Source organism: Pinus tabuliformis, chromosome 8 (assembly GCF_031772625.1).
Source record: "Pinus tabuliformis cultivar Carrire ecotype Pingquan chromosome 8, CPIR1, whole genome shotgun sequence".
NCBI lineage: Eukaryota > Viridiplantae > Streptophyta > Pinopsida > Pinales > Pinaceae > Pinus > Pinus tabuliformis.
The window spans coordinates 170,821,838-170,832,851 of record NC_142294.1 but is presented as its reverse complement, the minus strand read 5'-3'; the positions used below and the strand labels follow the sequence as shown (position 1 = coordinate 170,832,851).

General features: G+C 37.9%; 1 protein-coding gene across 1 annotated transcript; it reads left to right on the top strand.

Annotated features, from left to right (window-relative positions):
• The first annotated feature begins 384 nt into the window (after positions 1-384).
• LOC149234677 (transcription factor MYB3-like) lies at positions 385-2,181 on the top strand. The gene is made up of 3 exons (XM_089368341.1): positions 385-526; positions 627-756; positions 1,500-2,181. The coding sequence occupies exons 1-3, from the start codon at positions 385-387 to the stop codon at positions 2,179-2,181; spliced, it is 954 nt and encodes a 317-aa protein (XP_089224467.1).
• Positions 2,182-11,014: the final 8,833 nt, after the last annotated feature.

Here is an 11,014-nt window from a genome sequence, read left to right as displayed (position 1 = left end):
CCTGCATTCTTGGATTATAACCGGTAATAACTTTCCCCACTTCTAATTTGACAATTCTAAGCCATCACAAATTTTCCAGCTATATAAAAGAGCTAATTAAAACAATTAAATTAACTGCTAATTAAAACAATTAACTTTTAACTCTTATTTGTCAGATTCTATGAATGTTTGGAAGTCTACAATCGGGATAAGATAATGATGGCCATTCAAGACTACCGCACCGTAGGGAGAAAGTTATTCTGTCATTATATTTGTATGAAGTTCCCACTGACTGAATCAAGCTTCTGCTGAACATCATACAACTCGCTAGCTTTATATATTAGTAATATGTAGCAATATACATGAATCAAGAGAGCAGTACAAGGGCCATATTTAATTGACGATATGAGGCACAGAGTGGAGTACACTTGCTGTAGAAAGCAGGCCATAAAGAAAGGACTTTGGTCACCGGACGAAGATAAGAAACTCATGCGTTATATTAGAGCTCACGGGCATGGCTGCTGGTCATCCCTACCTGACAGAGCTGGTATCAACTAATAATTCATATGTGATGTCACTTTGATCGATAGAATCATCATATATTAAATCTGTTTTTAATGCAATTATGTTGCATGGATATCTCGCAGGATTAGAGCGATGTGGCAAGAGTTGCAGACTAAGGTGGATGAATTACTTGAGGCCGGGTATAAAACACAGCAATTTTTCAAAGGAAGAAGAGAACATTATCATTTTTCTCCATAGAGTCATTGGTAATAGGTAGTTGTTTTTGAAATTGATAATAGTGCAGTAATGATATTTTGTATGGTTAGTTGGTGGGTTATGGTGTTTTCTGTGCCTATAATTCTAAAATATCTTAAAAAAAATTGATAAATAAGACTGAAATTTGTTGTTGCACTTTTCCCATGTCCATCCTATTTACTGAATATTTTGTAATTGCCACATATTAAATTTGTTATATTTATTAATATTCTGTAATCTGCACATATTAAACTTGTTATGTTTATGATTTTTTTCCTTAATATTTTGTAATCTGCACATATTAAACTTGTCAGGTTTATGATTTTGTAATAATGTTAAACTTGTTATGTCTATGAACCTGTTATGTAAGTGTGTGGTTAATTTGTATGAACCTGTTATGTAAGTCTGGTCAGGAATAGGGAGTACCTGTATTTTGACTTTTTAGAATTGAATCTAATTTTGAATTTTTGAAATTGATTTTAATATTATAAAATTTTAAATCTAATATCCATATTTAATCTGAAGCATCTTTATGTGAATTGCAATTTCAAGAATATCTTGGAATCTGAGTATCAAAAGAGAGGTCAATTATCGTTTAACCCTCTCTTTAACCTCAAATTCTTTGATACTCCATGAATCTGAACTAAACGTAAGTCCAGCATTCATTGTGATTATGGATTTGGACACTACGAATTGTTTCTAACCCTATAAAATCTCAACTCTACGCCCATATTCATTGTGATTATGGATTTGTTTTGTAGATGGGCGCAGATAGCTAAACATTTGCCAGGAAGGACAGACAGTGAAATAAAGAATTACTGGAACAGCTACCTCAAGAAAAAGCTTCTAGTTGGCTGCAAAGATCAGAGTTTAAGTGATGTCTCAGAGCCCAGTTATTCAGCCATTTTAAAACATCCAGATATGCATGAAAACATTACTGTAGAAGATGGTCACATTGATAACCACTGCACTCATGTTGCTAAATATTCGAACGGATTCATCCAGTGCAGACCGGTAGAACTAGAGTTGTGTCCCTCTAACTCTCGTATCTCTGCCAACAACTTCCCAGTTCAGTTGACACATCAGATCATAAGAAGTGCTGCAGAAACGAGCTGGACAAACTGTAGTGATGGATATTTGAATAAATTATTAGCAGATGCAATGCCAAATTACCCAGTTCATCAGAATGAAATTTACCTTCCAGATGCAGGCAATTTTCAGCATGATCAAGGGATGATAAGGTTTTCAGCAAATGATCAGAATGTGTACATTAATGTTCCATGCTTGCCATTTGATAGACCAGAAGTTAATTCAATGTGGCAGTCATCCTGCTCCTCGTCCAACCAGATTGAGAAGAATCATATACTGTCTGCAGGGATCAAATCTGCATTCAACAACATGGTTTCGCCAGATCTGCCTAGACAGGAGCAGCATCTTCAATAGTTGGTTATAAAAATAATGACAAACGATACATATGCATCCATATCACGATTTGAAGGTGAGGAGATATTTGTCTATTGTGTAGGGTTTTGGATTCCATATCATGACTTAAGGGTGAGTAGAACGGTCTATTGTATAGGGCTTTGGATTTCATATTATGATTTAAAGGTGAAATTGGTTTATTGTATAGGTTTTTTTTGAGAGGAGAGTGAATGTGTAATATTTCCAAATTTTTAGATATAAATGCTTTCCAAATAGCAAGATGAGAGTTTAAGTGGGTTTGTGAAGGGTTACTGTTGCCTTAGCTGTATATTAATTCACCTTCAGGGTGAGTAGAACGGTAAATTGTATAGGGTTTTGGATTCTATATTATGATTTAAGGTGAAATTGGTTTATTGTATAGGTTTTTTTGAGTGGAGAGTGAATGTGTAATATTTCCAAATTTTTAGATACAATTGTTTTTCAAATAGCAAAATGAGAGTTTAAGTGGGTTTATGAAGGATTAGTGTTGCCTTAGCTGTTTATTAATTCATCTGGAATAGTTTCTCAACTCAAAGCGAGTTGGTAAAAGTTTGGTATTGTCTTAGATCCACATTGTAAAAGTGACCAAAGCATATAAATTTATAAAACCATTATGCCCACCAAAGTTTGCTGTAATAGCTTCTGAAGTCAAGTGAGTTGGTGAAAGTTTGAAGTCAAGTGAGTCGGTGAGAGTTTTGATGTTATGTTAAATCCACCTTGTATAAGTGACCAAAGGATATGAAACCGCCATGGCAGCCATTCCATCTATATCAAATGGATTCACAGAAAATGGAACTTGATTATATCTGTTTGAGTGCATGAAATATAGAAACGTACCAGTTGTTTCAAACCTTAAACCACTTGGCTAGGGAACAGAACCATAAACCGAGAAACAGAAACGATTTTTGAGAACAAGACGGGAAACGGAGTTTTGAGGTTTTGGGTACCAGAAACGAGGAAAGAGAAAAAAAAAAATTAAAGGCAAATAATGTTAAAAAACATTAATTATAAATATTCAATATTTCTACTTGAAAAATTGAACAGAAACATTCTTAAATAGTGATTTAGTTTTAAGAAAAAGGTGATAATTTAGTTTAAAATGGAATTGAACCTAAAATTATATATTGATCAGAGGAAAGAGAATTTGATATAGCGAACACTAAATCAATCCTCATAAAATCAAATCTATTGTAGCAGAAATGAAGTCTGATGCGGCATTTTGGTGGGATAATCTACAACACTCAAGAAGCAGGAAAAAGAGAATATTAAATTTATATAATATTGAAAATTTGAGAGAACAACTGTGAATTTGTATAAAACATCCACGAGAATATTAAATTTATATAAAATTGAAGATATGAGGCAACGACTGTGAATTTCTATGAAACATCGAACATTTTCGATGTGAAAAAAATTGCAATTCAAAGACAACGGTCAAAGTCGAACCATGGATTAAAATCATGGGTAGTCAATTGAGCTTTCAGAAGTAGGTACAATCTTTCTTTTCCTAAATTTCTTTTTCCGTCAACCAATCATCCACTTATTCATCTTGAGGCACTCTATAACAGATGTATGTTGGTCATAGGAGAGTGTAAGATGCAATTGCAATTTTTTTTTGGTCATGTTATGGGTCAAACAAAATTGATTAGAGTTTTAAATCTATATATAAATATCGAATTATTCAGAATAAATAGTGAAAAAAATGGTAAATAGTTGTTTTTATGTTGAAGAAGTTGTTTATAAAAAATAATATTATATTAACAATGGAAAAATAGTTTTACATTAAAATTGTGGCAAAAGAAAAATGTGAACAGTGGAAGACCTAGATAGTGGAAAGTATCTGGGATGGGATGGATTCCAACCGATCCAATGAAATCTATTAAGTTCTAAGATCATACTGGTAACCAGGTTTGGGGAGAGTAGAAGATTCCAAAAATTGAGGGGAATTTCAGAGGACTAGAATATAAATTTTCAACTCCCAAATCAGGATGCAAAACTCCCCAGACAAATTTAGACCAACAACATCATACAATAACACATAAAAATTCATCTCCTAACTGGAAGATAATATACTTAATTCCATCATGGATGAGTTCAAATCTAAGGAGCAAGGAGGATAGATAGATCTTGGATGAAATAATAATGGTGCATGAATCCATTCACACGTTGAGGTTAAGAAGAAAAAAGCTCAACATGTGAAAGGCTTATAATCAAATCATACTACAAGCCTTTGGATTTGAAGATGGATGGGTAAAGTGGATTCTGTAGATGGCAAGGATTCTCAAATTTACAATGGCGAACAAGAATTTGATAAAATGGCTAGATCTCTCCCTCCTCTTTATTCTGCGCTGAATGGTTTAGTAGATAACTCAAACATTTCTATAAAACTGAAAATTTGAGGCAGCAACTGTGAATTTCTATAAAACATCGATGAGCTAGTGAAACACTAAGCATGGCTATTTTCAATGCGGAAAAAAAGGTGCAATTCAAAGACAACGGTAAAAGTTCCATGATGAAGTATATGAGTAAGCATTCCATGATGAAGCATAGCATATGAATACGTATGCATTAAAGGCAGTAAAAAAATTAAATCTGGAAAAGATTAAAGGAAATAAACTAAGTAGTGATATCTCTTCAGCGGGAAGAGTGTGCTCTCTTCAAAGAGTTTATTTAGCTCTCATATATTCATTGATATAAACCAGCAATTTTTTTTGGATAGAAATATTTTAGAACCAGAACCAGAACCAAAAACAGAGGGAAGACAACTAGTTGTAACTTAGATCTCTAATCAGAATACCTGATAACCTGGCTGAAGTTCTCTCTAATCAGAATACCTGATAACCTGGCTGAAGTTTTAAGTAGGGTTAGAAAATCTAATTCCAACCAATTACTAAATATAGTAACTATCTATCCAAATGTCGCAATCAATTAGTTAAAAGTTGAATTGTGCTTCAGTTTCACTATTAGTCATTTATTATTGATGTGTAATCTATTTAACTATTAATAATATTGATGTGTAATCTATTTAACTCTTAATAATATTGAGAAGAGCAGATATCTGCTCCACAATTTTCATTCATTAACAATTGGCAGTGACAGGTTCTGGGCCTACCCATATCTGCGCCTTCGTTGCATTTTGGTCAGTGTTGAATAATGAAAAATCCCTTAAAAAAACATTGCTTTGATGGCGCTGAAACTCATAATAACTAGTTTCATGCTCAGTTGCATAGCTAGAAAAGGCAAATTAACAACTCGAAAAGGGAACCGACGTTTTAGAACGGGAGATAACATGAGTTCAGAAAGGAAATTGAGAAACGAAGGAGAAACAGTTTGCATGCACCATTGTAAGAAACGACCTGTTGCGCAAGAAACGAGTTTGTGGCCAATGAAAATGAGAACGGGCGTACAGGATGACATTTCCTGTCTCTTCTTTTTGCATTTCCTGTCTCGTCTTTTTGCAAGGAACGCTGCCCATCTTCCGCTAGAGTCCATCAATCTTCGTATGGAATTAAATATATATTATAATGTGAAGTAGTTAAAAATAATGGAGAAATGGTTATATGGTTGTAAAGTATCTCTTTAGTTTAGGATTAGTTCCTAGAGTTTAGGAGGTTGTTTACAACTACCTATTTTTCAGTGATGTATTTAATATTGTAATATTCATTTGATGGAATGTAGAGTGAACGAGAGTGAGAGTCTCCTCTTTGTTTGAGTGCAGTCTCCCAGGTGCAGTACACACCTGTGAGCTGCAACTCTTTCTTTTTAATTCAAAGTGTGATTTTTATCTTGGTATCAGAGCTTAGGGTAGAGATAGCCTCATTTTTTTTTTAGGGATGTATCATTAGTTACATTTCTGTAGTGGTAGGAGTACATGTAAATGTGTCTGTGTGATTAGGTGGAACTGCAGTAACACCTGGAGTGAAGGATCTCAGATGACTGATCATCTCTAAGTCGAAAAAAGGGTTGGAGCACATTTTTTAGAAGCAGCAGCAGATTGGCATGGATTTTGTGCAGACAGTCGCGCCAATCCAACAAAACAGAAAGGCATTTTTTTTAAAGAACAGACGCGCCAATTGGCGCTGGTTTGGGGCTGATAAGCGCGCCAGCAAAATTATAACTAAATTGGCGCGGATCCGTGGCTGTTAAGCGCGCCAATTTCCGTGGACATCGTGAATTTTTCTTTTCTGCAATTGGCGCGGATTTGTAGCTGTTCAGAGCGCCATAGAGCCAACCTCTTTCTCTCTGGAAATCTGCAATTTTTGTTGCAGATCGGAGTTGCCCGGTGGTGGCACGTGGAGATTTCTGCTCGGTGGTAGCAGATTTGATTTGCCCGGTGGTGGCGAATTGAGGTTCCTTGATCCGCTCGGATCGGACCTGCCCGGTGGTGGCGAATTGGGGTTCTGTGATCCGCTCGGAGGTAGCAGATCGGACCTGCCCGGTGGTGGCGAATCAGAGCTCTGTGATCTGCTCGGTGGAAGCAGATCGGTTTTTTGCCCGGTGGTGGCGCAGTGCAGCTCCTTGATCTGTTCGGTGGAAGCAGATCGCCTTTGCCCGGTGGTGGCGTGTTGGAGCTTGCTTGTTGATCTGTTCGGTGGTAGCAGATCGGTTTTGCCCGGTGGTGGCACAGTGAAGTCCCTGATCTGTTCGGTGGCAGCAGATCGGACTTGCCCGGTGGTGGCACAGTGAAGTTCCTGATCTGTTCGGTGGAAGCAGATCAGACTTGCCCGGTGGTGGCCAATTGGAGTGTTCAGTTGGGCGAAAATGAACAACAGTATAGAATCATACCTCCACGAATCTGGCAAACTCGATGGATCGAATTTCTCCAACTGGAAATTCAAAATGCAAACTTTGTTGGAGAGCGTAAATGCATGGGCGATCGTTGAAGGAAATGAGCCGAGATCTGGAACAACGACCCAAGAACAAGACTGGGATAAAAGAGAAACGAAAGCAAAAGTTATACTGAAGTTGTCTGTTAAAGATAATATTATCCCACATATCAGAGATTCCAAGTCAGCCGCTGATCTATGGACAACGATCAAGAACTTGTACGAGACTCAGAATACAAATCATGTTCTTGCACTCAAGGGAAAATTGTTTGCATTGAAGATGGACGAGAATGAGTCCGTTGGTGGATTCATGGCCAGAGTCAAGGATCTGAGAGACAAACTAGGAGCTATTGGAGAAAAGGTGTCCGACTCAGATCTAGTTACACTCACATTGAACAGAATGACGGATGAATATCAGACATTCATCACAGGACTGTCAGTGAGGGAGAAAGCCCCTTCATTTGATGAGCTGACAACGATTCTGCTCCAGGAGGAGGAGTGAAGACAGAATTTGAAAACTCAGAGCAATGACCTAGCTCTGATGGCGAAGAGGCAACAGTACAGAGGAAAGCAGCACCAGCACCAACATCAGCACCAACAACCGCAGCAGCAGCAGCAGAAGGGGGCCAGCTCTTTTCAAAAGAGACCATTCAGAGGTATGACTGATAATTATGTTAAGAGATGTTTTTATTGTGGGAAACCTGGTCATCAGATTAAAGAATGCTATAAGAGGTAGGCGGATGAAAGAAAAGGCAAACAAAAGAAACATCAGGGCTGTTTTGCTGGAGAAGAGAAGGACCACAGCCATGATCTTCGACTATTCACAGTCGATTGTGCTCTTTCAGCATCAAAGGGAGATGAGGACGACATATGGTATGTCGACTCTGGTGCATCCTCACATATGACCGGTAAGAAGCACTATTTTGGATTTCTTGAAGAATCTGCATGTGGATCAAAAATTTATCTAGGAGATGACAATGGGCATGAGATCAAAGGGTATGGAGATATTCCTGTGAAGCTACCTAGTGGTGACATTAAACATCTTAAAAATGTATTATATGTTTCAGGAATTAAGAAAAACTTGATCTCTGTCTCAATGATTACAGACCAGGACATGCAGGTGCAATTCTTTAAGAATGGTTGTGCCATTAAGGATAGCCAGATGGAAACAGTTGCAACAGGAGTGCGCGTGGGAATTTGTACAGATTGGATGCAAAGAGTATGCCACGACAAGCAATGGTTGCAGCTGGATCAACAGTCGAAAATCTTTGGCATCAGAGATTTGGACATCTCAATTTGCAGGACCTCATTTTACTTCAAAAGAAAGGTATGGTCGATGGACTCCCTGTTTTTCATAATGTCAAGCTGGAATGTGATGGATGTGCATTAGGGAAAATGCATAGAGAAGAGTTCCATTTGCATGTCAACAAAAAGGAAAGAGACATCCTAGAACTAGTGCATACAGATATTTGTGGACCTATGCAAACTAGGTCCCTAGGAGGTGCATATTATTTTCTCTTGTTTACAGATGACTGCACTAGGTTTTCATGGGTGTATATTTTTTAAGTAAAAAGAGTCAAGCCTTTCGGTACTTTAAAGAGTTCAAATCTATGATAGAGAACCAAACAGGAAAGAGGATAAAGATTCTCCGCTCGGACCAAGGGGGAGAATACAAGTTAGGAGAGTTCATGAACTTCTGCAAGCAGCATGGGATTACGCAGCAATTCACAGTGCCACACACTCCACAGCAAAATGGAGTAGCAGAACGCAAGAACAGAACTCTTGTGGAGTGCGCCAGAAGTATGCTTCAAGGTAAAGGTATATCAAATGGTCTTTGGGCAAAAGCCATTAATACTGCTGTTTATTTAAAGAATAGGAGTCCTACTAAATGTCTAGGCTTCAAAACCCCCTTTGAAGCATTGTTTGGACTCAAACCAGCAGTTAGTCATCTAAGAATATTTGGATCTAAAACTTATGCTCATATACCAAAAGCAGATAGAAAGAAGTTAGACCCCAAAGCCTTGAAATGTATATTTGTAGGATATGGCACAGAGTATAAGGCATACAAGTTATATAATCCTGTGACTCATAAAGTTTTTGCAAGTAGAGATGTTGTTTTTCATGAACAGACTGAAGAAGGAAAGGAAGACTGATGCAGGAGCATCCAGCTCACAGTGACGAGGCAGAAAGGACTCCAACCAGGTTCACAAGCGAGGAACTGAACTGTTAAAATTGTATTGGGAATAATTTTTCTTTTACTTTATTTTACAAGTCAGCAACAGTTAGATGTCTTTACTTTTCCAGTTTAGGATTACTGTAGTTTCATTGTTGATTAAAAGGTAGTTTATGTAATTAGGAGTAATAACTCTTAACTGTCCTACAAGTCTTGTAATGTCAAAATGATTATAGTTACGGATAGAAACGGAAGTTATGTAACTGTCTTTGTAACAGAAAAAGACAAACTGTAAGCCTTAACTGAAGACAGAGGCTATAAAGCCAAAAATACATGTACTGGAAAAGGGGGGTCAGTTCAGAAGAGAATAAGTTGAGTAAATTTACTAATAGAATTGTCAAGCATTCAAAACCAGAAAAGTACTGTCCATCAAAATTACTTTCTAAATTATTTGTTGATCTCTCATTCCTATGTTTTTCATCATTTAACAGACCTTTGTATTATTATAAACTAAGCACACTGTCATGGCTATTGTACAAGTACGAGTTATAGTTAAATTGTAGACAAGCAGAGAGAATCTTAAATAAATTCCAGGCCACAAGACAAGCAGTCACGCTTACATACAAGCGCACAGCAATACAATTACGGATGAGCGAATACGTTCAACGCACAGCCACTAAATGAAAGACAAGCAAACAAATTGAATGCCCAGCAACGTAACCGAAAGACAAGCGAAGACATCACAGGTATCAATCACCATAATTTTCTTTCATTAAAAACGAATTTCATTTACATTGTCCAGAATAGCAATTCATAGCTAGAATCGATAGGGTCGAGTTCCCTCACATATACAGAGACCAACATAGTCACGGCGAGTGAAAATTCAACCAGAAATTACAATTATACAGGTCAAGCATAAAACCCTAGGTTAGGGTTTGAAACAGATTTGTAACCGGGTTACGTTGAAGCCACATTTCCACACATAGGACTCAACTCAGAACGACAACGGCAAACAGAGGACCACACAGTGACCGAACAACCAACTATTGGATGGGTCGTCCTTCGAACAGTGACCCATATTCAGCAGAACAGAACAGGTTGCAGGCCTACCAAAAGATACACAACCAAATGTCGTTGAACACAGGGGCTTGCGCCATCCAGGTCGCCTGAGAGGACCTGCAAGAACCAGGCGTGAATGAGTTCGAGCCACAGAAAAGCTCAGAGGGACGAAACCCTCTAAAATCAACATAAAGACTGATAACGAAAAAAAAGAAAACCCTTACCTGGAGAACGCGAGAGGAGAAGCCATATTTTTGAAGCAGAGTACGCCACAGAGCAACTGAAGAGAGGAGGAACAATTTGGGGTTAGACCCAGAACGAGGAGCAAGTAAAAAAATTGAAGCATGGAGAAACATTTTACCTGTATCAAAAACTGAAGTCGCTTCCCGGATATTCCTATTCTTGCAGCCACAGACAAGGCAGCGTTACCAGAAGGCGAAGGAACCATAGCACAGTGCACCCATCATTTTTCCATACGCAGAGCTCGCAAACCCTCGGAGCCAACAGAACGATAAACAGAGAAGAGTCGAGAAGGCGCGTGAAGATTAGGGTTGTATAGTTTACCAAGGCAGGGTACTGTCACATTTACGTTTGCATTCAATGCACAGCTACCACAACTACAGAGCCGCGGGAGAGACAACAGTTCACCGCCACGTCAACAAACCAAATATCATATAAAGCGCAAAAGCTACGCCAAGTGGGCTGGGTTCCATCAGAGTGGTATCAAAGTTGTTTGAGTTGAAGAGATTTGGGAGAA